Source organism: Ochlerotatus camptorhynchus, unplaced genomic scaffold (genome assembly GCF_037179485.1).
Source record: "Ochlerotatus camptorhynchus isolate MF236.1 unplaced genomic scaffold, CSIRO-AGI_Acam_v1.1 ptg000403l, whole genome shotgun sequence".
NCBI lineage: Eukaryota > Metazoa > Arthropoda > Insecta > Diptera > Culicidae > Ochlerotatus > Ochlerotatus camptorhynchus.
In genome coordinates, this window is record NW_027040889.1 from 326641 (window position 1) to 353787 (window position 27147).

General features: G+C 37.0%; 2 protein-coding genes across 4 annotated transcripts in view; one reads left to right on the plus strand and one right to left on the minus strand.

Moving 5' to 3' along the window:
• Positions 1–21808, minus strand: part of LOC135710821 (uncharacterized) — a 44002-nt gene extending 22194 nt beyond the window's left edge. The window contains exon 1 of the mRNA XM_065233510.1: positions 21437–21808. Coding sequence (XP_065089582.1) covers positions 21437–21497 — 61 coding nt within the window. The 5' untranslated portion in view covers positions 21498–21808. The remainder of the gene's footprint in view (positions 1–21436) is intronic.
• Positions 1–27147, plus strand: part of Ccn — a 356072-nt gene that overhangs the window by 200071 nt on the left and 128854 nt on the right. The gene's annotated exons all lie outside the window — the stretch shown is intronic.

Genomic DNA, 27147 nt, shown 5'->3' on the forward strand with positions numbered 1-27147 from the left:
AATTCTGAGGCATAACATCTCTGATCAAGCCTTCCTGCAGAAGGGAAGTAGAGCCGTTGGTCCCCGGTTGATGGGTCGATTGGTAGGGTCCAGGTGTGGGAGCTGCCTCCCTGGCGTCGGTAGCATTGGTTCAAATCAAGATTGACGGAAAACAAATCAAGTAAAAAAAAACACTTACAAATGGTACGGTTATAACAAATGCCGAAAACAGGATTGTTTGTCACGTATACCAACGCACAACTGGGATTGAATCAATGATTTAAATTCTCTTTGCATTAGATTTTTTGAAGACTGGGTTCAAGTAGGGTAGAGAACTACTTCGGCCTAATCGCGCATTTTGGGCCTATCGAGCAGAAAACATCAATTAAATCCATGATTTCAGAGTTAACAAGTCAATTATGCGTTTGGTACGATACTTTAGTCAATAAGCTACCGAACGAAGTCAATGAGAACGCGTGGTATGAAGGTTTGCACCTATTATTCCCAAAAACAAAAGAAGCGCTCCGACCGAATCAATTTTTATCATCATCCGATAGGCCAAAGTGAATTCAGTGGCGTTTCAATGCGTTAGGCCGAGTTTGGCGTCAAGAAGCAGTGTTAGACTTTTGACAATATCTCAACGATTGATTTCTCTTTATTCAATCTTACGGTACGTACAGAAAGGTAAATAAATTTGAAAGCCATCAATGATAATAACATTCCGTTTGGTGCTAAACTGCGCTAGATTAAGAAAGACTAAGAGCGGGTTGTGCTTAATAGGCCGGAAATGGGATAGTTAACCCTATATGTATGTATTTTCATGAGAATCTCTGTTGCATGGCTTTCTAGTTTCGGTTTGCTGATCATAAATATCCTTCGGTGGATTTCTGTCAAGAAGGAGGGGGATTTTTCAAATGATGTAATTTAAAAAAAATCTACTTGTATTGAAATACCAGTGACGTCCTGGGAATCAGTTTCCACGAGCTTTATAAAAAATCACGCTTCTTAATTCTAGGGAAGCTTATTCGATGAAATAGTTACATTTTGAATGAAAACAGTCTAAATTGAACAGGAAATCATTCCCGGGAAATTTACTCTGTGTAGAACTATCAAAAACCTAAGAAAAATTTCCTGTGGTTACTGTTAGATTTTTGTGGAGAGTTTGGAAAAACTTCCTGATAAGGCTGGGGGAAACTTCCGAAGAATAGATAGGAGATAGAAGAGATAAACATCCAGGAAAGTCAGATGAAATTAATACGGGACAAGTCGGAAGAAACTTTCAGAGAAAGTCGGCAGACACTTCCGGTGAAAGTCAGCAGGATCGACAAATGTCTTCACTTCTACATTTAAATATTACGGGTGGAGAAAGACGTACACTCCTTCAGATTTCTAAAACTATGTTTTTACAGAAGTTCAGGGACCTTCTTAGAAATCAATTAAAATGCGTATAGAAGCTATGCCATAAGAGATTGATGTCAGGGAACTTCGTGGATTGTTGGGAATCTTTTTAAAAGTTGAAAACCTCATTTTCAGAAATTTCATAGTATTTTAGAATACTTTTTACTCCTTCAGGAACTGTGTCCCGAGCTAGAGAAAATAACTTATTACTACCTTATTTTGACTTGTGCTGGGACTCGGATTATCCGGATATTTTTATTTTTCAATTAATAACCAACTTGTTAACAAACATATAGAACAGTAAAAAATAAAACTGTTAAAGCGAAAATAAATTTGAAATTTCACTATCCGGATATCCGGATAGTTACTATCCGCCTGATAATGATCTCAAAGTTTTTTCAATTTATTTTATTTCAATATTGGGCACTAGAAAGCATGAAATTCTGTATACTGATTATCAATTTAACGATATTTCATTTGTCTGAAAGTAATTTTATTGAAAAAAAAAACTGAAGTATCCGGATAGTTGAAGTTCCAGCTCTAAATCTGACCTTATATGAAAATTTGGTGTCGATCAGCCTGACCCGAGCAGGAGAAAATAACTAATGAATACCTAATTCTAACCAGATACCAAAAGTTGTTATTGATCAGCATGACATAAGAGGTAAAAAACCAAACAGTAATACAAAAAAATTACATGCAAAATACTTTGAAAATAACAGAAATTGATATTTATATGCTAAAAGAATACCTGTGTGATATTGTTTTGATATTACATTATCAAAATTTGGTATTGGGATGGTAGTGCGGGATTTTGATTTTGTAATTTACCTCTTATGTCCTGCTCATCCATACCAATTTAAGGTATCAAGATATTCGTTCCTGCTCGGGGACATACGAGTGTACCCTATTAGGCATAAATACGTTAGGCATACGGACGATAGGCATACGGACGTTAGGCATAATGTACGTTAGACATAATGGAAATTAGGCAAAATGGACGTTAGGCATAATGGACGTTAGGCATAATGGAAGTTAGGCATAATGGATGTTAGGAATAAAGTCATTAGACATAATGGACGTTAGGCATCATATACGTTAGGCATAATGGACGTTAGGCATAACATACATTGCTGCTGTACAACTCTAGAACCTGTTTTGAGCATGGTAAACAATGCTTAAATTAAGCTAAGCATTGATTAAAAGATGATACACGCTATACAAACATAGTTTATGTAATAAGCGCAGTTTGGAATCCATTATTTATCATATCATAAGTGACCTAGCTACACATTTACTTAGATCAAAGATTAGTAGCGATAGCGGTAAGTAATCTGAAAACTCAGCATAGTTTTGAACTATATCTTGAAATGAAAAAATCACACATTTGTTGTAATATATTCTTACACACATATTGAAATTATCAAAAAGAAAAGGTTTTCCTCAAAGAACAGCTCATGAAATAAAGAATAGTGAATTCTGTGCTTTTTCATTAATTAACAAAAAAAATACCGGCTGGTTCCAGGATTTCCTGCCATACTTTTCGATACAACGATTCTGTTTTTGTTGTCATCAGAATGAGCAATAGCGGAACCGTCTGCTGACTGGAGGGAGCGATACTTCTATAAACAGTGACAAGTTGCCGAAACAAACAAAGAACTGTGGCAAAGGTACCATCTGCAACCCAATACTTTGCCTATCCAAGAAGTCGCAAGTTTTCATGAGTCCCAAAAATTAAGGCTCTTTCATTATTGCCACCGGTGTCAGTAATCAATAGACGGTCGGTCCCCATTATCATCCTTCTGGAATTCATCGGGTAGATTATGCCTAACGTCCTTTATGCCTAACGTCCATATGCCTAACGTCCGTATGCCTAACGTCGTGTACCCCAAAAGAATACCTGAGTGGTATTGTTTTGGTATTGCATTTGTTCAATTTGGTGTTGGGATGGTATTGTGGGAACATTCTTTTGGTATTATTTTTTGGTATTTTAGCTCTTATGTCAGGATAGTCCATACCAATTTAAGTTATCGAGATATTCGTTCCTGCTCGGCACACCCCGAAAAATAATTTAATAATACCAAATTCAGCCTATATATGGTATTGATGAACCTGACATAAGAGGTAAAATACCCAATTTGAAACCTCAAAAACATAATTTAGTAATTATAATCACTGACGGATAACAAACGTTTTTTTTAAGGTGCCAGAAAACCACAATTTTCAATTAAAAGATCTAATATCAATTCTATATCTCTTTTTATCTCTCTTTATTTTATATCATTTCTATATCTCAGTGTTATTGTCTAAAAACTGAAAGATCAGGTTTTGTTCTTTTGGTATTTATTATATATTTTTCAAAATATTCCGATAACTGAATAAAATCAAAACAAGGTTTAATACCACGAGCATTCAAAAATAAGATATCATACCACATTCAGATATTCATATGTTATCGGTTAGTTATTGGTTCTTGCTAGGGTAGAAGTGCTGGAGATTTTAAAAAACGCTACACATTTTATTGGATTTCACCTATATATTACTGTACAAACTCAGCGAGTTTCATAAAATCTTCGCAAATCTTCAATGAACGTCGTAAAATACAAATTATTTATTGGAACTTCATCAAACTTTATAGAAATTTGTTGAAGCTCGTTAAAGTTTTGACATTTTTCTTTACCTTCATTGAATTTCTTTAAACTTGAGTGGCTTTGGAGATGTTCACGTAAAATCGTGAAATTGCTTAGAATCTCCCCCTCACTATCCCTCTCCAACGGGGGAGTTTGGTAAAGAGAGATGATCAAACCGATTTGTGCCTTTATTCATAAAAGTTGTCCTTGCTCGCTTTCTACTCTCTTTATATACAATTTCACACTGCGTACTCCACCGGATCTCTCAACTCTATACTTTCATCTCCTCATCTATCGTAAAAAAATTACCACTCTAGTCTGTTATTTGAAATTAGCCTCTTCAACTATATAGAATCTAATAAAATTTCGTTTTTTGTTGTTCCTGGAATACTTTGTACAAATTTGGGAAAGTTCAATGATGTTAATTTATTGAAACTTTGTTTTATTGCAGGAAACTGCATTAAACTCGGGACTTTTTTTTTGCCTTTAGCACTTTTTAAAAAAGTAATTTAAAATAGTTTGGAATTAGCGGTGCCGGTGGTGTAGAGGTAAGTATGATTACCTCTCAACCCAGCAGGCCTCGGTTCAATCCCAATCGGCGATGATTCTGGATGTTCTGAGGCATAACATCTCTGATCGCGCCGTCCTTCGGAAGGGAACTAAAGCCGTTGGTCCCCGGTTCATGAGTTGATGGGTCGATAGGTATGGTCTAGGTGTAAGGAGCTGCCTCCCTGGCGTCGGTCAGCACGGAAAACAAGATCGACGGAAAACAAATTCAGGAAAAAAAAATGGTTTGGGGAATTGCAACTAATTATTTGCTTAGTAGTTCAGGAAACAGAAATTAATTTGCAGCGAATTTATTATAGTTTGTTGATCTTTGTACAACTTGAGCGAATTGAATAGAAAATCGTAAAAAATTTCTTTAAAAAGCAAGGAATTATGGAGAAGTTCACGGAACTTCATAAAAGCTTTTTTTCGAGAATTTCGTGAAATGCAGGGTGTTTGGTAGATGGGAATATTTTATTAATTCAACATGATTATCTGAGATTATGGTAAAATTTCCAGAAAAAGTGAATGATACATGAGTTCAGCCATCTTGGTAAATTTTTTGTTGTAGTTTGAGTTAGCTATAAGCAAATCTTATAAGTTCGTAGAAGTGGACGCAAGTTTCCAGCAATACACAGAACTTTTTTACAAATTTAGTGAACTTCATAGAAGCTAAGGAATAAGTTTAATGGATTGGAAAAAAGTTCAAGAAGCTTTATTTGAGTCAATTTAATTAAATTCAAGAACTTTGTTGAAGTAGAAACCCTATTTTCAATATGGTTTCAATAAAGCTCTCTAGATGTTTTTCAAAGTCATGGAAAATGAAAAGGTTGGAAAAGGTATTATTCGAAAAATCAGAAACACGTCTTCACAGAATTTCAAATATTTTCAAAATCAAGACATATTTTCAAAACGAGCAAAGAGATTCAAACCTTATATGAGACGTTTGCGTGTAGCAAACCAGTGAATAAAATATCAAGGCCAATCATAAGCTATTTAAGACAATTAATTAAGAAATTCAAACGTTAAAGAAATAATCTGGAAAATATCGCTACTCCTCCGTGCAATACAAAAATAGATTGTCCAATTATTTATTTCTTAAGTTCTCGGGGGTGGGCCTGGAAGGTCTACAAGTTCTGGAACAACTGGCTGGTGTTAGAAGCAAAAATGTTGTAAACATTGCTGAGCAAGCAAATGACGATATCGTAGCAGCACAACATTCCATACTGCGCACGGCAGACAACAATATGGGTCTGATTTTGACAACACATAAATTTTGCCCCTTAGCTTTCCACCAGAGCGTAAAATTATTGACTGCTTAGGCTGAGTGTGAGAGCACTGCACTATTCAATTCATTGCTCTTTACATTGTACCAAACGTTAAAGAACGAGGCAATGAAAGAGCCAACAAAAACATTCAGTCACTCACGAACAGGCGACTCACACCGCTAGCCTTCGCTCACACAGCATGTAATTGAGGCATTTTTCCATATAAAATGTACACTCAGTCATTCAAAACAAGGATTGGGTACCATCACGGAAGAATAAGCGTGCTGACTGAGTGCTCGGCACTCAGTGACTCATTTGCTTCTCAATCATTCAGACTCTCAAGAGGCAGTGAATGATGAGGCATATGGCAGTTCATATTCATATGAAAATGACTCATTGAACCTGACTGTTTTGCGCACTGCTTTCCACAGGTTTTTAATTATTGCTAACCTGATTATCTACACACTCAAAAATTATTATTTCTACACGTGACGTAATTCATATTTGACGTTAATCATTGAATGTAAACAAACTTGTCATGTAAAATTAAGTGTACCGAAACCGAAACATACGCAACTTGACGCAAAGTGCGTTTGATTGAATTGATTTTCTCATCTTCGGCCGCTTGCATGTGTCAGTCGGAGGGCACTGAAATTAACACGACTTTTTCGCAGTGTGTAATCACGTAAAAGTTAATAAATAGAATTTGAGGTTTTTAATTGCTGAACACAAGTAAAAAATCTGCTCATATAGCTACAATCGCTGCTGAATGTTAAGGAATCTTATGATGCTGGTTACATTTAGTGCAGAGCCTGTGATGAAGTCTATTTTACCTCATTTGACCATAAACCTGAGATTTTTTTATGATTCTGCTCATATAGCTACAATCGCCACTGAATGTTTGTATGTTATATACCAACTCAAAAGGACACAGATTTACGGTGAAATGGGACCACATGAACCACTTCCCGAGCCCGACATTGAATGAAACTATAGCACCCCTCGATTCTCTAGGATTTTTTGCGTAGCATATGCTGATTTTCAGTCAAAACATTCTGTGGCAATTTTAGCTAGTGAGTACTCAAAATAACTAGGCTAGTCAGATTGTTGATCAACATTCGACTGGAAAACTATCCAGTGACCATGAATATTTTTGTTGGTGATCCAATTTTCCAGTCGAATTATTTTGGAAGAATTAATATCGGACCATATTTGACGAAGTTACAACACTTTAAAGTTGATCAAAAATTTTCCTATCCTAGTTATTTTGAGTATCCCCTGTAAATCACAGATTTAAGGTGAAATGGGGCAAAACGGACCACCAGGATGAAATTTGCATCAATCGATTTATTGGCAAATTTCCGATAAGGAAAGTCTCACTTCACGTTTAAAATCCTTCGTAATCTCAACTGTGGGATTTCAGGATCGCCTTTTCCCACTGTGTACTACCAATCTACCATTTACACTTGGAATAAATAGGTTACAAAATCATTTCGTGAAGTTGTGTTGAAAAAATATGCTGTATGATTTTCTGTAACAAAATTATTTCATTTATAAAATGCTGCTAACTTCAAAAAGATAATCCCACCGTGGTAACTTTTCGCTGAAAATATTTCTCTAAAACCTTGGGTCAGCATTTTTTCGTGAGTTGTACCTAGTTTCAGCTGAAAATTTTTGGTTAAATTTGGAGTAATAGAAAATTGAAAATTAAAAAAAAGAGCTTGTAAAAAAAATTTCAAGAGAAGTTAAATTGATTTAGATCATAATAATTACCAAAATATTCCCATATTGTTTTGGAGGTCTAAAACAAATGTTATACAGTAGGGGACGATGGGGTAAGACGGAAACCATGGGCTTAAATTTAGTGAGTATTGATCTTTAGAGTATTGATTTTCAGAAAATTTCCTTCTTATTTGATGATGTTTTTCCATGAACCAAAAAAAAGACTAACGAGTGAGTCATAAGTAGTGGGACTAAATTCATGCCACATTTTCCGCCATTATATCAGTTTTATCAGCTTTAAATTTTTTATCAGCTTTAAATTGCAAAAAAGGTGATTAGAGGGCTTGTTGATTACTTGGTTAGTACCTTTAAGAAAGGCGTTTTGCGGTGATAAATATACTCTTTACTCGTACTTACTTAGAAATAACTATTTTACCCGTGATGAAATCCATCTTTAACATAAAGAATGAGACGTAAACATGTCATGTACAATTAAGTGCTACGAAACTAAAAAGTTCGTTACTCGACGAAAAAGGAGAGCCACTTTGCGGCAGGTATACGAGCTAATCATAAAACTCCAAAAGTGGGCCTTAATAAACGGAGAAACTTTGTCCAAGACTGCAAATCTGTTGGATTGCATACCCACAGCAACACGCTACCGGGTTCACTGCCCCACTGTGCAACATGGTGACGAACTTGCACTATCAGTTTGAATTTTCCAGAGTACAAATCTTGGGAACTACATATACATCACGCTTTGCAAATCAGAATTGCGGTGCCATTCGGGGGATTCCTTTACTTATTAACCGATTCACTGAATGGTGGGAAGGACTGGGAGGAGGATTCAAATAACACACACGGAATTCAATTCAATGTTTGTCTTTGCTTTGCGAACGCTACGCGTATCAAAATATTGACGCGATAGGTAATTATTAACAATAATATTTATGATGTGAACATTGTCAATACCGATGTATTGACGTCAATATATAATGTATTGACAATACGATTATTGCCCATAAAAGCAATCGCGTGGAGTCCACATTTGGGGCGATTCGCGTTACCCACTGAATTCTACCCACCGCCTTTCTCGGTGGGTTTTCAACCAATCGCTCTGCTTTTTTGCGAATGACTTGTTCTCTATTGAAACTACTCAATGGGTAACGGTTTCTTCGGGGGATAGCTGTGTAACATCCACAAGTTTTTAGATGTTTTAATTCACCTCCCTCTCCCCAGTGTCATGCAGTTTGGCATACTAATGTCACGTACTATCTCAAATTATAGGAAGTATTGAGTATTCGTCATATTTGAATAGTTAGGGCATCTTCAGCGGCGGTCCAAATCATGGTTTTGGTCTACTTTTTAGAACAAACTCAAAAATTCTGCTGCAACGTGGTTGAAAATTTTGTTTTATGGCGGATCTAATCTGCGTCATTTGCAAAACAAGAAAAGATCGTTCCAAATCAATCTGGCAGGTTTTTTGACAGACGATGAAGAATAAACAATCCTAAACAAATTGATTATTCAGTCAGCTACATGTTTGTGACAGGCTTTTATACGGGTTTTTTTTTCGTTTGCTGTTGGTGATTGATTCGATTTAGTCTATATTTGTTACATTCAAAGTGTTTTTATGTTACTTCAATCGCGAAGTTAGCGATTTTCAGAGTTGGTTGGAAATGCTAACGTGATAATTTATTAGCTAGAGAATGATCTTTAGAAGAGGGTAGGTGGATAGTTCCGTTAGAGTACGGCAGTATGACAATTGAATAGAGGTAGGGATGAAACGTCGCTAGAACTATTTCACAGCCGCAGTCAGTTTATGAGCAAAAGGAGGACGCACATTTTTTGCCTGTAGACTTGAAGACTTCAAATCTCCGCGTACATCGTACGGGTTAGGCAAAAGATGTGCGTCTGACTTTAAAAACTGTCGCATTAATGGTCTTTCGCTCATTTTCAAACTTCTATTCAATTTTCAAACTGCCGTACTCTAACGGAACGATCCACCTACCCTCTTCTAAAGATCATTCTCTAGCTAATAAATTATCACACTAAAGCTTCATGTTAGCATTTCCAACCAACTCTATATTTGTTGTTTGCCTGCTGTTTTGTTAGTTGAAGGAAAGTTATGATCAAATTGAATATCCTGCCACCTTCCAGCGAGGGATCAACGAGGAAGACAAACAGTTATGTCAATCGAATAATGGATATAATGGATAACTAATTCGAATGATACTGTAAATGGAACAGACCAGCAAAGTTCCAAATCTCGTATTTCACCAGTCGTCCAGCTGATGGAAGACGGCTGCGATTTGGGACGGTAAGCCACCAGGTGGCTAAATTTGTAGGTTGCTTCGCTTATGTAAACAGGCTGAACTGCAGTGGAACAACCAATTTTTAGACATTTTTTTTCCATGTCCAGTGCATGCAATCCAAGGATCCTGCCATACCAGGGAAACCTCGTTTTGCATTCTCATGCATCAGCTTTCTTACCTCTTCTGGTGTAGGTGTGCGCAAGTAGTAGGCTGGTTGATTATCCGATTCTTAAGCTCTCTTGCTTGCTGAAACCCCATAAGTCAGCATCCTCAAGGCAGCTGCAGATTTGTACAATAGACTAAGGTCAACTTCTCCAGCTGCATCACAGCGCAAATTCAAAAAGTCATCAAATGACTCCAAATCACGTATAATTTCAAGAAACATAGGCCTTGGTCAGGCATGGAAAATCATTCACATTAATTTCGTGCATACATTTACATTCATTTGCTCCTAACTTTTTTCATCAACTGAATTCCGTAAAATAATGCATAAAGCTTTTATTTAGGTGTTATGATTAGCAACAACTTTTGTTAATAATTCAAATATGATTCTCTAATGCATGACAAACCAGAGCGAACAGAACCTACCATTGTTTTTCATGGCATGTAAATTACAAGTTCTGCCCGCTGTAGTTCGTCATGCATAAGAGATACAGATTTGAGTTTTGAAAAAACTTTGTAGTTATTTATAAAACCTACACATATATCCAGTCAGTAATTTTTACCGAGTTTTTGAATAGCGGAACTCTTCGGTAAATTTATAAAATCTGTGAAAAATTTAAAGTTGAGAAAATGTTTTACGAAAACGTACAGACTAAGTTCTGTTAACCCCGTGTAATGATGAAAAATAAAATTTGTCGATTTTATCCAATCTTTACGAATAAAAATCATTTGAATTTTATTCGAGTTTTCAGTAATCCAAAAATCCAGTTAAAAAAATACTGACTCCTATAAAAAATCTAAGTGTGCACAAAAGCTTTATACATCATTTTACGGAATTCAGTTTATGAAAAAAGTCAGAGGCAAATGAATGCACGAAATGAATGTTAATGATTGTTCATGCCTGGCCTCGGTACGCGAAACACCGAGGAAAATCTGTTTCATCGTAGGTTGGCGTTTCACTGCAGTAGTCCTCAAACACCTTCTGTATTGTAGTAAATGAGAATTGATCAAGGATACTTTCGGTGTTTTCGATGCTATGGCTATTATCGTCAATAATGAACAAAGAATAATGGTTTTTCAGCGAGTAAAAGCCTACTAATTATACGCAGCCAGTACTGCAAATGTATAATTTGAGGTACAAGTTTAATAGAGTACAACCAACCGGTGGAAACTAACGATTTTAAATTGGCTCACTACTTGACTAGTCTATTGTTTCCAAGTAAATGGATTAACGTACCCCATCCTAGGAGACAGTCTAGTACCACACTATGTTCGTTTTGATTCGCTACACGCTATTTCAAAACTACCCAAATTTGGGTAGAAACCACCCAGATCGGTCAAAACTGAACCTACCCAAAAATGGGTAAACTATGTTGGGAGTGTCAAGTTGACAAACGAACAAAGTCGATGCGTGTATGAAAATTTGACAGATAAAATGATGGATTTTGTATGTTTCAAGTGGTGAATCGATTAGCTTGGGACCGAAGAGAGTACCAGAGCTGAGCCAAAAAGTTGAGCACGTTTCTTCGGGACCTTCTGGTCTTAGAGTTACCTCAATGGTATAACGGTGTACTTTGAACGTCTGTCGAAGGCTTTAAGGTTCAATTCACTTTGATGCTTTTTGGAAAATTTCAAAAGCAGTTTTTTCCAACGCATTATTTCAGATTGCAAATAGCTCGCACTATTCGATTCCTTTTGATATTTTACACAAAATGACGCAAGCTTTTTGCAATCTAAAATAATGCGTCGAAAAAAACTGCTTTTGAATTTTTAAAAAATGCATCAAATTAAATTGAACCTTAAATGCATTAAAGTTAAGAGGCAACTAACCATCACTCGATTTGCTTTTGCTTCTTCTTATTGTATTCCTAAATCATCACTTTCTAAATGTATTGGTTGGTATTCGTTGGTAGCGTGCGTCGCCGTGCCAAAATAGTCAATATCAACTGGTATGGTGAGCAAAATCTACCATCTCTTTTATTATTTTGCTTTTAATACAACAGGAAATGTGAAGTCACACATGTACGTGTATAAGAATGTCGTAAACAAAACATTCACACTGCCAGACTACGCTGTATGACATTTTGTTTGCACCTCTGAGTGGGAAAGCCAATAACAGGTTACATGCAATGCTGCCATCTCCCCTGTTTGTGTTTAATTCAATCTCTTGTTACCTTTGTAATTGGAATGTTTAATTTCCAAAAAAGGACCTTTTACTTTTATTCATTTAGTTTTTGATATTTATTCACCATCAAAAACATCCACTCATCTAAGTTATTGCGTTAAACTTCGTATTTGCATGTTTAAAAAAACTTATATTCACTGCTAGAGGTAATACATCTGGCAATGCTTGTTCAATGATTCTTGCCGTTCACTAGCAAATAAGTGGAATCGAAGTGATTTTCTTGGTGTTTTGTTTTTTTCACCAAGAGATTTGACTTCCAGTTTTTATAAATTTAGTGTATTCGATTACGTGAAATTGTGAAATGCTACGAAGAACACAAGTAAGTAAACACAGTGATTGTGTTTTACCCAGAAAATACACGATGTAAAATCATGAAATATTTGCTTTAAATTTTCGGATGGCTTGTGTATGAATGTATGTGTATACTAATGATGATGATTGAAGGATATTTCAAAAACAAGAAGAATGCCAATTGATTGACTGTGTCTTGAACCTTAAATATGTGCTACGTTGTTCAATTTGACTAAATTTTCAATTTCTTGCGACAACGGATCTACGACCATTCGTCAGAACTCAATTTTAGCTGATATTTTAGAAAATTCTGCTTAACAACCACTTCACTTATATGATCACTAAATTTTCCATAGTTCATCATGGTATTTAAGTGTCATTGTCACTATGCTCATAATTGTGTAAGTAAATAACAGAAAATACAAACTTATGAACTCATATGTTGCATAAGCCTTTAAGTTTGGTGAGGAAACACGTTAACGATACGGACGTGTGTAAAAAAAACAATCACTTGAATTTATTCGTTTTAGAAGCTCTTTATGAATATTTTTTGTGAGACCTTTATATGATATAGATAATATAATTTATTATATTTCTTTAATTTTAAATGGATTTACAAAATTTTCGTCTTCCCTCAGCTACTCACCGCAAAATAAAATCAATTTTGTAAATTTTTTTGCATTTTAAAATAAATTTAAAAATGGCTCATGGTAAACCTTTATCGCGCAACTGTGATAAAAAAATCTGAAGCCTGATAATATTCATGAGCAAAATAAAATAGAAGACTGCATAGTATTTTTATTGCGAATTGATTATATAAGAAAATGAGCCACGAATATCATAAATTCGCTCTTTTCATTTAGCATTTTTGCCTGCTGTTTGTCATCCACACATGGTGAAACAAATAGTTGGTTTCCCAAAGAGAAATGCCATTACAGTGGTGAAGGACAATTCCTTCATTTACATTGTGTGGCGACATCTACTATTTGCAAGTGGGTACGTGAAACTAAGATTATCTGTCACCTTGCCGGGGACTTGCTTTCAGGACGCAAGCTTATCCATTTTACAGCATTTGAAAAAAAAAAACAGATGCATTTTTGCTAGTTTTGGCGTAAATTTGCAAGGAATTTCGTTTAAATTTAAGCGCGATATCTCATAAATCAGCAACGTTGTATACAAGCTTGTAAACAATTTAGATGTTTGTGCCAATTATAGCTAAAAATTAAACGAAGGGAGATTTTACGTGTGATACTTAAATTTCATAATTGCACAAACAGCAGCGAAGAAGGCGTAGGGGGATCCGTAATTTGCAGCGTTTTGTTATGGTCAAGGATATTGTTATTTTTTCGGTTGAAGGAATTTTTTTCGGTTGGATTTTTGACAGCTTATTTCGACACAAAAAAAAACACACCGGAATCATAATAAGCACAAACACAAGGTGGCAGAGTGACTTACCCCTGGTGACGGTAAAATTTACTTGGTCAAACCAATCCATCTTTTGAAAACAAATGTTTGAATCCAAAATAAAAACTCTGCTCCTCTCGAGAATGGTTGAATGTTTGACATACCAGTACATCACCGGTGCAAATACATCAAAGTTGATATATTTTGGCTGGTTCTTTTTAGTTTTTGCTGTTCTAAATCCAGTTTAAAGCTGGTCCAAAAATAGAACACCGCTGAAGATGCCCTTAAACCCCTTGTTGTCAAAAACTAAAGAAGCATTTCAAGCAAATCAATTTTCCGTTCCATTTCTGTCTTCATTCGTATGACTAAATAAATCCATCGACTTTTATATGTGTTTATACAGCATTGGAACCCATAGGTTGATTTTGGAATTAAAAAGAAGTAGGGTTTAGAATCTAATTTCCATCCTACAAGGCATAACCCACTGTCAGATCTGAACTGCACGATTCCCTTCGGGCTCGAGGTAGACAACCTAATGTTCCAGTTCGGGATATTTTGGCTGGACGCGATCTGGAGTTTATGAAACTCATATATGTTTACTTTAAGAATATTAACATTAGATTGTAAGTTTTATTAACCTTGTGTTAAGTTTGTATTTTGTACGTGTGGGTTTTTTTTTATGTTTGTTTTCAAGATGAATAGAAATTAGTTCATGTTTTAGGATTAATTAAATATTTGTATCGTAAGCCACATTTCAAACCTCCCTGTCCCTTTTCCCAACCAAAAAAAATTTGTAAATCTCCACTAACCTCGAGACAACCGCGAGTATCCGGTCCAGCTCCTTTAACTTTAAATATAAGACATCAATAATGTATAACAAAAATGATAACTCGGCTACGTAAAGTTTATTCGATTAAGCCTGTACAAATAAAGTCTTTAATCCAAAAAAAAAGGCATAACCCACACTTAACCTCTCTTTTTCGAAAGGAAATGAACTCAAAAATGGAGTGATTATGATGTAGATGACTTTAAAATTTATTTACCTTTCTATACGTACCGTTGGATTTGATAAAAAGTCACAAATTATTGAGATATTGGAAGAAATCTGACACTGCTTCTTGATTGCAAATTCATTCTACGAGTTTCGATTCCGTCAAGTCATTAAAACGCCATTGGTTTTGCTAGGTTTTTATTCGTTCTACGAATGAAGACAGAAAAAATATTGATGATTTCTGCTCGATAGAACGGAAATGGGCGTTTACGACGAAGTAGTGCTCTACCCTATTGTATTTTTTTTGTCAAAACATAAACAATTTGTGACATTATCAAATCCGTTTTATGTAAGAACCCGTTAAAAAACCAGATGTTAAGTGTGAGTTGTCCTTAGTTGACCGACAATTAGATCTATACCGAAGATAACATATCAAAAAGACTGGAAACTTTGCCTGAATCCAAGTGACAGGCACAGTAGCGCTGCGCTCGAGCGAAGGTGGAAACAACGTATTGAAAAATGAGCAAATACACAAACCTTTCTTCTGAGGATGGAATGGATCAATGAAAATGCTGAGGTTTTGACATAACTATGTTGTGGCTACCACAGTATTTTCAATGAACTATCGGCACCGTAAAGCTAACGCGATTGAGCCTTCCAAATAAACGAACTAGTTTAAAAAAAACACAGTATTTTACATTTGATCGTCCATATGCAGTAGCTCCAAAAGCATGCTGTGGTGGGTTCAAAACTTGACCATCTAAATTGATCTTAGTTGGTTAATTGATGGCACGAACAAATGTGCAAAATATTTCGATACAATCAATTATTGTTTTGCACGTAAATCGAATTAAAAATAAAAGTCATGTGAAATGATAGCTTCAAGCAAGCAAGATAACTCAGGTAAAAATCCCTGCTGGCGAAATGTATTTTGTTTGCTCCACCCATCTCCCCCTTTGAGTATTTCTAGGTCAAAACTAATGTTTGAATTCAAAATCAAAACTCTGCTCCTCTCGATTATGGTTGAATGTTTGACATACCAATACAACACCAGTGCATATAAATCTATTTTGGTAGGTTCTATTTAGTTTTTGCTGTTCCAAATTCAGTATAAAGCTGGTCCAAAAATAGACCACCGCTAAAGATGCCCTTACACCCTTTGTTGTCAAAAACTAAAAAAGCACTCCAAGCAAACCTATTTTCCATTCCATTTTTGCCTTCATTCGTATGACGATGTAAATCCAACGACTTTCTTATGTGCCGACGCCGGTGGTGTAGTGGTAGCCCGAGAAAAGTCTGAAATCAAATTGAAATCTAAATTTGATGTTGTGATTTCGCTGATAATGATTACTCAGTTTTTTTTTTTTAGTTCTTTATTAAGGAGATTTTAAGCCTATGGCTAGTTTATCTCCGAAGAAAGGAGAGGGCTCAGAGTGAGTAACCTCTAGATACATGGTATATTAACATTTAGTTAATAACTTTGGTTGCTGGCTCTTCAACTTATATGAAAAAATAACAATATATAAAATAATGAAACAGAAGAACAACAGAAAACAAAATGATTTAAGACAAGCTACAAACGATTAATCCAAACAAAACAGAGCTCAGCTGGCATGGGTCCAATAGGGGAAATCCATCCAGCTGAGATGTCCCGACGGCCGAAAGAAATTCCTGCAATACCGAGTGGTAGATTTTGGCTTCTTTTAAGAAGGTTACTAGTGCTGCCGAGGCCGAAGTATCATTCCCGAGCAGATCGCTGATGCTGGAAGTTAGGCAGAGTGACTCCCGAAGATTTTGGAATTCCGGGCAGTTGCACAGGATGTGTTCGACGGTGTAGGGTACCCCACAGATGATGCAGCTTCTGCGGAACGGCAGGCCACCATAATTATAGTAGAGTTTAGTGTGCCCGGTTCGTAACCGCGAAATCACGCGTTGATCCCTCAGGTTGTCCAGTTCTCTCCATGGTTCAGTTGACCCTTTTACTTTGCGGATGAAGGCAGTTCTGTTGCGAAACCACTCAGCTTCCCATGCCGCTCGAATGGTCCGCATGATCCACCGTCTGACGTCCTGTAGGGGTACCTTGTTGGTGAGTCTGGGACCCGATGTCCCGACTCCGGCAAGGTGATCAGTAGACTCGTTACCTGGCACTCCGCAGTGTCCGGGAATCCATGTGTACACGGTGTTCGGTGGGGCGTACTTGATTTTGGTGCTTCCGAGGTGATCGCTTGAACGACGCTGTGTGAGTCAGTTAATATAAGTATCGGTTTGTTGGCTGGCGTCGTAGCGGCACGGAAAATCGCTGCAGCCTCGGCCGAGAAAACCGAGCATTGTGGAGGAAGACTGCTGCTTTCAGCAATACCGTCTCCAAAAATCCCGATACCTACTCCGTTTATCGATCGGGAGCCGTCGGTGTACCGATGTACGTGGTCGGCATAGTTGGACCCAAGTAACTCGGCGACCGATCTGTGCAAAATGATGGATGCATCCCCTGCTTTGAAGCGGTTCTTGATCCGATTGTCCAATTGGATTCGTGAAGAGTGCCAACTTTTCTCTCCATGCCAATGGACTTTGGCCACTGGGGGGAGGTCGATGTTGGCGGCCGTGCGGAGGACTCTGTTCCCCTCGTCGAGGAGAAAGATCCTATTGTTTCCGGAGGTCTTGGCGGAAAAGGCGGCGGCTTTTGTGGCAATATTTGCGTTTAAGCAGAACCGGAAAGGAAGAAGACCCGCTTCGATGCATGCGGCGTCTGCTGGAGTGGATGGCAGGAGACCAGATATGATGCGGATGTAGCTGTTGTAGACTGGTGCTAGGGTTCTAATCAGCTTCTCGGAAGCGATGCAAGTAATTTCCGTCCCGTAAAGCAACCTACTGTCGATGATGGCTCACGCCACCCGGAACCGAACATCGCGGTTGTTGGATCGGTGAGGCCGAGAGATCGTTTTAACGAGGTTGAGTCTACTGCGACAGTCCTTTTTGACCTATTGGAAATGCTGGTCGAAGGAGAGCGTTCGGTCGATCAGTACGCCGAGGACGCGGACTGTTTTCCTGTTTGGAATGGCTTGCTCGTGGATCGTAATTGGGGTGCTATTGACTCGGTGCTGAGACGGACATACGTGGCATCGGATGCTCTTCCTGGCGGATAGCTGGAAACCCATCGAGTCGGTCCATTTGACGACGGCAGAGACTGCCGCTTGCGCTTGCCGTAGGGTTCGGATCTGTGTAGGACCGGTGGCCACAATCAGCACATCATCAGCGTAAACAAATATATAAATGCGCCCAGGTAGCCGGTCAAATACCCCGTTCATTGCCCCCAGGAACAACGTGACTGCGATAACGGAGCCTTGAGGGACTCCAGTCTCCTCGCTGAAACTTTTTGACCGCGTGTTCCCCACCAATACACGAAATGACCGGTCGGTCAAGAAGTTTCGTATGAAATACATCATATGCCCCTTCAAGCCCCAGTTTGTTAGTTTTTTCAGGACGGCTGGCATCCACGTCCGGTTGAAAGCCTTGGAGATGTCCAAAGAGATGATTTCAACGTGGTGTTCCTGGTCGTAAGCTTCCTTGAGGACGTCCCCCAGAGTGGCAAAGTACGTGGACGTACCGAAACCTTGTCGAAAGGCATGTTGTCGGTGGTCGAGCAAGCTGTTGGTTTCAAGGAACATCTTGAGTCTACGGTTCACCATCCGTTCGAATACCTTGGCCATGCAGGATGTGAGAGCGATCGGTCGGAACCTAGATGTGCCCCTGTCTTTTTCGTTTGCCTTCGGGATGGGCACGACGAGACTCTCCTTCCACAGCGTCGGGTAGGTATCAGAGACCCAGAGTTGGTTGAGCATCTCAAGCATGCAACACTTGCCCTCAAGGGGCAGATTTTTTTAAAAGTAATGATTACTCAGGTTGCTGACGTTTTGGTCGTTTTAACGGTTAAAAATCAAAATTGAGAGCAAACAAATCTTCCTGTGACATCACATTAAAAACTATTTCTACTATCAGTGAGAGCAAACTGAAAACCGAATTTGATATCCATTTTTCATGTTGATAACAAAACAAGTATTCGATTTGATGTTATGCTAAGGCAATGAAAACAAACCAGCAACAACATATTTTAGAAGAGCAAATGTACAGCAAAATGAAAACAAAATTAGACATCAAATTTGTCAATTGCGTAAACTGAAATCAAATTATGATTTCAGTTTGATGTTGATATCAAAACTGGATTTCAATTTGCTTTCATTTTGATGCTGGATTTTGCTCGGGAAGCGTGACTGCTTTCTCACCCCAATGGGCCTGGGTTCAATCCGTGCGTTTTATTGCAGGGGTTTCGCGTAACTCATATGAGCAATGGATCAGTGAAAATGCTGAGGTTTTGATAGAACTATGCTGTGGCTACCACAGTATTTTACATTTGATCGTCCATATGAAGTAGCGCCAAAAGCATGTTGTGGCGGGTTCAAAACTTGACCATCTAAATTGATCAATTTAAACTTCAACGATTGTTCACACCCAACCGGGCAATGCAAGATTCTATTGGAGATTTGCATGAGAAGTATGCAGAATTTGCAATGTTTCACAACATGAACATATTCTGTAATGTGGTAGCCGGAACGTTTTAAAAATAATGCAATTTTATATGTTAGCTTATTTTTTGAACAAGGTATGTTTCCCAAATGCGTTGTGTCTAGAAATTCATGAAGGCTTTATACAAAAATTAGCTTTTTGGAAAACTTGCCTGTACTATAGTCCATTACATACAGTCCATATAGTCCATTGCAAGAGCTGCCATTACATACAGTGTATCTCAAAATGGATCGTACTGCTGTATCTAAATTTTCGAAAAACCGGCTCTAAAAGCACCAGCTAAAAAGATACGTCTCTGAGTTTTTGGTAGCTGACTCAGCATATATCTATCAATTATTGTATCAGTATTGGGCATATTTGGTTGATTTTACAAAAAGTTAGAGCAATTTAATGAGAACGCCTTTGTATTGAAAAACCTTATTTTCTTGAAATAAAATGATAAAACTTCTTCAAATTTTGCTTATTTTTAGTCGTGGTAAGGATCATTCATATGCCACTAATTTTACTAAATCTCGTCCACTAGGTAAAAAGTTGAAATCGAACGTTTTAATAGAATAAATTTAACTTCATTCAGACTCTTCCTATTAAGACCAAAACTATAGCAATAAATCAATACACATCTGTTCAACCACTAGCCACGACTTAAAAAAAATATATCTATACTCTCTAGGGTGTACGATCAATTTTGTTTTACACTGTATGTTATACGAAACATTATGCAGATGATGTAATAAATCCAACCTTACATTTGATGGAAGAGAACTTTGTTTTGCGTATAAGAGTTACTAATCCAAACGGCGCATATTGCCTCACCCTCATCTCAGATCAATATACATTTAAAGCGCTAATTTGTGATTCATATATCATGTAGGGACTGCTTTTATTTATACTTATGAAAACTCTACTAAGCAATCGAACGACAAATAAACCGAAAGCACTCAAATTATCTTTTTTGTTTTAAATTGTTTGGGGACAAAAATGATTAGTTTCTAATTTAGAAACGCATTAAAACCATAAATACTATCTGTTGATGCAATAAAATGATGAACAAAATGTTTTTTTATGCGAAATATCACGGTGACGCCGACGCGTTCTACACCATTTCCTTTAAAACTAATTTACCTACTCTGCGTTGTGTGTATTTCTGTTCAGCCAAAGCTTATTACACAAATCGTTAGGAATCGCTTGTTTTCGTAGCAATTTGGTTCAAGATTTCCACTGTTGACTAATCAAATCCTGTGGACATTTAAAATATTAAGCTTGGAACGAAAAGATAACTGTAATAATCTGCAGCAATATTTCAATACCGCATTATGTATTGTTATATGGTTTGCTATGACATATTTCCAATGATTTCACCTACATCTCATGCTGAATGTAGCTTCTTTTATCACTGTGTAAATTGTTTGAATTTACAACTTAGTCTGCAGCACCTTTCACTAATCTTTACAATAATGTATGCTTAACATATAAGCGTAAAATCTCATGTACTAGGTGCAGTCAATTACTATTATCATCCGACAAAAAAAGGTAAACAATTCCCTCACGATTCTTCAAAGACGTCAATAAAACAGTTCGCCCATCCGCAGTGCTTGTATGAGTCACGAATTAATTAACTCAATTAACAGCAAAATTATTCGGTTCGTGAGCAACGGGCCCGTCTCCCCCGATCATGGCCATTTCAAGTTCAATGCGAACCGACCCGACCTCTGCTACTTCCGAACAGGTTCAGTGAGCATGATGGCATTAGGCAGGTACCGGTTCAACTGCTTTATCATCAACCTGGAATATCCATGTATCGTACACCACACCACCTCAGCAAAAATACAAAACAGATAAACGATCATCCAAACGGCTATCTACCATCCCATCATTATCGAGGGTTCTAATTATAGCTGAGGAGACTCTTTTTTATGGTCTTCATGAGTGATGTTACTTCTCTTCTGCAACACAAGCTTCCCACTTACACAGTAGTGCCAGCACAACGTGCAACGAACTCAGCCCGAAATGGGGGCACGGAGACGGCATTCTGTGCCGAGGTTACTCCACCGGAGTTCCAAATATCCAATGTTTGCTATTCTCTTCCACTACGGAGAGTGATGACGTATAGGTCGGATTTCTACGCTGCTGAACTACTGCTGCACTCTGACAACTGCTCGCGATTTCGAATCAACAATTGCCGTATTGCTCTCACGGAAATAATTATGTAGTGCGTCGCGACAGAACACGCGGGAGCAAATGGTATAATGACTACAATCGGGTAAATATCACTACGACTAGCACAACCCGCGGGAGCCCACTGGTATAGTTTCGACTTAACCAACTAACGAGCCGCAGTCAACTGTTGGCCGCTAGTACGGCAAATAGTAGTTTAAGCTTCGGCGGCGCACGTCCGTCTCTTTCACTCTCTCGCACACACGCGGACGGCACCGATGATAATGACGGTGATGATGATGATCAATTCTGGAATTATTATAGGTTTGTGTGTGGCATGGGCCATCAATGTGGTCAGTTCGACAAACATAATGCGGTGTGGATGGAGTGGTCGTCAGCGGTCGAATAGATGGGAATTACCTCGCATTGTGATACGATGACTATATATGCCGCACATTCTTGCGGTAGGTTCCTTTTAAACGGTTGGTGTTTTGAGAAAACATTCTTCTTTAGTTTAATTACGCACCTACTGGGACTTAACACCGGCTCTCAATTTAGTGTTCTTGGAGCACTTGCACAGTCGTTAATTGAGAGCTTTCTAATAGCGAATTTGTTTACTATCCAGGTTGGAACCAGTTCCAATCCGTGCCAAACCGAGCTTATGTTCATTGCGAATCTGAACCCGAGTCAGGTTCCAGAAACAAACGTTCGCACTGACGTTTGGCAGACAACAAGCAGACGCAATCTTGGAGCATTTTTGCAGTTGCATCAGAATAATTGTTTAGCAAATACAGTCATACTCGCCCTGAGAAGAAGAGAAATTTTTCAACTCGGAAAATTCCTAGACCGGACCGGGAACCGAACCCTGTCACCTCCAGCATGCTCGTGCTTTATTGTTTCACCTTTACCGACTGATCTAAGGCATACCTCAAGGATCATAAAATGTATCTCAAATATAAGACAGACACATCACTAAAATTTGAAATTATGCTAAAATTTAGTTTATTTTGGTTATGCAATTAACATAAATTTATCTTAATAACATAGTTTTGCTATGCTTATATCAGGCCTTCCAAACCATTCGAAAGATGTTTTTTTTATTATAAATGACTTTAAATATATTCGATGAACTTCCCACCAAACATTTTTCATGACGTAAACACTTTGCTTATTTAATTTATACAGCTTCAAGCTGTAGTCAAATACTACACGATATGAACCAACCAGGGTGCCTTCCATTCATTTTGACTAAAAAAATGTTTTAAGAAATTATGGAATAATAAGACATAATGAAAATATTTTGATTATGTAAACAACAAGAAAAGATTGATAAGTTTGTGTTTGACACATAATACCTGCCAATTTTGCCACATGAGAGTCGCAATAAGCGATTTTGTAATTTATCTCACCCACTCTTCGCTCTTCACTCTTCGCGAAGAGGCGATCAGAAAAACGCTCATTGTGACTCTGTAAAAGCTAAATTTGCTGGATTGATGTGTGAAACACAAACTTTACAATCTTTTCTTATTACTTACACATACAAAATATCATCATGATATCCTATTATTCTATAATTTCATAAAACATTTTTTTAGTCAAAATGAATGGAAGGCACCCTGGAACCAACTATTACTCAATTACTGAACAAGCAAATCTGGCGAACTTAGTAAGCTACTTTTGGCTTTTTGGACAAGCCCTTGTTGTGCTAACTGCATTATCTTTGACGCTTGTATAGAGCTGTTTTTCTGTCGCTTAGTTGTGTGTGGACTTGAAAGGTGCTTTTTCAACCTTTTCTCTATTATACAGCTTCATATTGAAACCAAGTTATGTATTGATGATACAAGGTGGTGAATTTGATGATTTTATTTAATGAGAATCATTTTTGTCAAAATTAGTTAGAAACAACACACACAACTAAATTATTAACTGCAGTGGGACCAGGATTTGAACTCCTGACGTCCGCATCAATTCTGCCAACTTCGCTACGTCAACATCTGATCTGATCTGAGGTGAAATTAACTGCATTCGTTGAGTAAAAGTTTTATAATAGTACACATGCAACACCCCAAGTAACACTAAAAACCTAATTTCAAAAGGTATGATATTTAGTTTGTCGTATAAAAGTACTACAACAGTACTATTTTACTAATTGAGTCATACTAATGTGTGATAAATGCAATAGAAAACATAAGCACATTAATCAATTTGGCTTGTAAATTTGTTTGTTTTAAGTTGGCATCACTCATGTATTCGGAAACACGTTTGTAAAAGCATGAAATTTTGATTACATATTTTGTTTGACAAATATCACAAATCAAGTATTTTATGCTCCAATGTACAAATTAGAAGTATGGTTAAATATGTTTCATCAAAACAAATAAAAGTCTATGTGTATTAAATAATGTGGTACATTTCGTTTGGCAGGTTAGACATAATCAACCATTACAAAGACTTCGCATAGCCTGCAAATGTTTTGTAACAGCATCCATAAGTTATCTAGTGGAAAATTATTCTATGAATTTTATAAACCCCCATATAAACCCATTTTGCGGGAACCACTGGGAAACTTGGTTTGGATTTCTTAGATTTCCGTGTTTGAATAACGAGAAACGACATGTTTCATATTGAATAGGCATAAACAATACAACAGAAAGCCAACAAGCACTTCGTTTGGTAACGTTTGTTTAACGAATTCAGATAAAAGCAGCAGTAGCCAAATCTATTTTTTTAAAGTCATATTGAAATTTCATTGACAATCTGTTACATATGTGTTTGGAATAATTACTCAAAAGTATGTTTTTTACCAGTCTTATTAAAGTTTTTTTTTCTAGTTACATAAACATGGAATATTTACATCTTCTTCATCTGGAATATGTATCGAAATGTCCTAAGATTGTCATATTTTGGATTATTGTAGACATTCAGGTACATCAAAAACTAAATTTTGAACCAGAAATAGTTATTTCTGGTTATTAGGGTTTTTCAAAACACACTGCCGACTAAAGTTTCCAGTATAGGACAGTGATATGAAAATAAAATAATTTGTAATCATTTTTTTAAAAGCTACGAATCTCTCCATGTTCTCAACATAGTGTTCTATGAAGCACTTCCACAGTTATCACTTGGGTTCTTTAAGGATATTGAGTTAAATGCATATTCGCAATCTACATTAAAAATGGATCCGAAATCCAAAATTTCATCAATTTTGATACACTGAAACTATTTTCAGTAAATGCGATTACATTAGCAAAAAGCACCATCATCTTAGCGCCCCTCGGTGGGACTTTGTATGGAAGTAAACTGTCAGCTTGTTAGTTTAGTGTCAAACAGTGAAATTATGACTTTGCTTTAAATCTTGACAGCATGACAAATGCAACAAATCATGTTCCGTCAAGCAATTTTTCTGCCCCATTATAATCACATATATTGAAAGTACTTTAGGCAAAGAAGTCGGAAAACTGTTGTTTGTAAGCTTTTTGTAATGCTGAGTTGATGCTGTGATCGGTCATTTCAAGTCGGGTACATTTTTTCCTTTTTTTTTTTTATGAAAACAAATTGTATGGAAATAAACAACTGCAAAATATGTTCACCGCTGGAAGCAGAATACCAGGAATAGATCATCACTACTTCAGGACTAATCAAAATGAATAACTCTGGTGGAAAAATTGAATCACGCTAAAAATTTGGAGATGCACATGGTGAACACTGTGGTGAATTTAGAAGCAAGGTTTATTCATTTTTCTGGTGCATAATTTGCATCGTTCTGATGAATGCAAGCTTCGGTGAAAATTTATGGTGCATGAAGAGGCAAAGCCTGAAAATTGCACCACAAAGGTGCATGGTGAAACAAACTTCACTGACAATTTTTGGTGAATGGAGTAGCATGTTTTATTGAAAATTTATGGTGCAAAATTTGCATCGCCTTGATAAATTAAATGAACAGAAGATTTATGGTGGAAAACTTGCACTGGTAAATGAAGGCACAAGCTTTATTAAAACTTTAGCTATTTTGAAAATTTCTGGTGAAAAATCTGTACCGTTCTGGTAAACGGATGGCCAAGCTTTTTGGAAAAATTTGGTCTTAAAGTTGCATCCTTCTGCTGAATAGAGATACAAACTTTAATAATAATTTCTGGTGTAAAATTTGCCCATTCTGATAATTGGAGGAAAGTTGATTTACTGAACATTCTCAAAATATGAAAATAGGGGCAAGCTTTATTTGGTGGAAAACCTGCAACATTCTGATGATAGGAGAAGCAAGCTATATTGAAAATGCCTGGTGGAAAATAGAAAAAGGAAATTTGCACTAATCAGAAGATTGGAGAAGCAATTTTTATTGAACATTAACGGTGGAAAATTTGCATCGTTCTGGTCAGTTGAAATTTTATGGGGGCCAGTTTGTATTGAAAATTTTTGATGTAAGATTTGCAACAATCTGCTGCATGGAGGGGCAAGCTGACTTGAAAATTCCTGATGTAAAAATTGCACAGTTCTGATGAAAGAAGGGGCAAGTTTTATTGAACATTTCTGATAGTAAAACTAAAGAAAATTACAAAGGGATTTTAAGCAAAATTTCAAGCGAATTCCGAGGATAATTTCTAGAAACGCGAAAGAATTTCTGAAGGAATATCAGTTAAAAGGTGTTCTTAGAAAAAATCATGACGAGTTCTAAATATAATTGTAGTGGACTTCTAAGAAAAATTTCAAAAGAGCTATTGGAAGAGTTCTACAAAATACGGGGAAAACAAAACCTTAAGGATAATAAATTCTGAAGACAGTTCCAAGGGATTTCTGGGAAGTATTCCAAGAAAATTTAGCGGGTAATTTCTAGTGAATCCTGTAGATAGTTCCAATATAATTCCGAAAAGAATACCGAGAAAAATAAGTTTTGAGTGAAATTCAAAAAGGATTTTGAATAAAATGGCAATGGAGTTCTGATAATTTCTAGCTCATTCCGGAAATAATTACTGGATAATACTGAGGAAATTCTTCTGAAACTCTAAGAAAATTTCAGCTCCAAGGTGTGCTGAATAAAAGTCAAGAAGAGTTCTCAAAATAATTCCAGAAGACTTCTCAGAAGAATTTTAAAAGAGTTCAAAGAGTTCTAAAAACTTCGAAAAGAACCTCAAGGAATTCTGAGGATGGACTTTTTCGCCACTGTACAAAGTTTAAAGACAGCTTTTGGATTCCCTATTTGAAAAAAGGGTATTAGTTTCCCATTGAACCCTGGTCGATTGTTGTCTCACTAAAAATTTGTGTAAGAATCTTCTCTGAAAATTTCAAGGCATTTGTTACCGAGGTTAAAAATTTACAGCTGTTTATGTGCGTGGCAATAAATTCGTGTTTGTCCTTTATATCATCTCTAAAACATGTTGAATGTTTGGCATCATTTTCTGTCACCCCAACTGGCGGTACTTAGGGACAGGGTTGACATGCTCAATCATTCGCACATGTCGTCATTCCGTTAACAATCCTGTACTCGCTTGTCAAAATAGTTTTGTGCGCTTTTGTTCGAATCATTTCA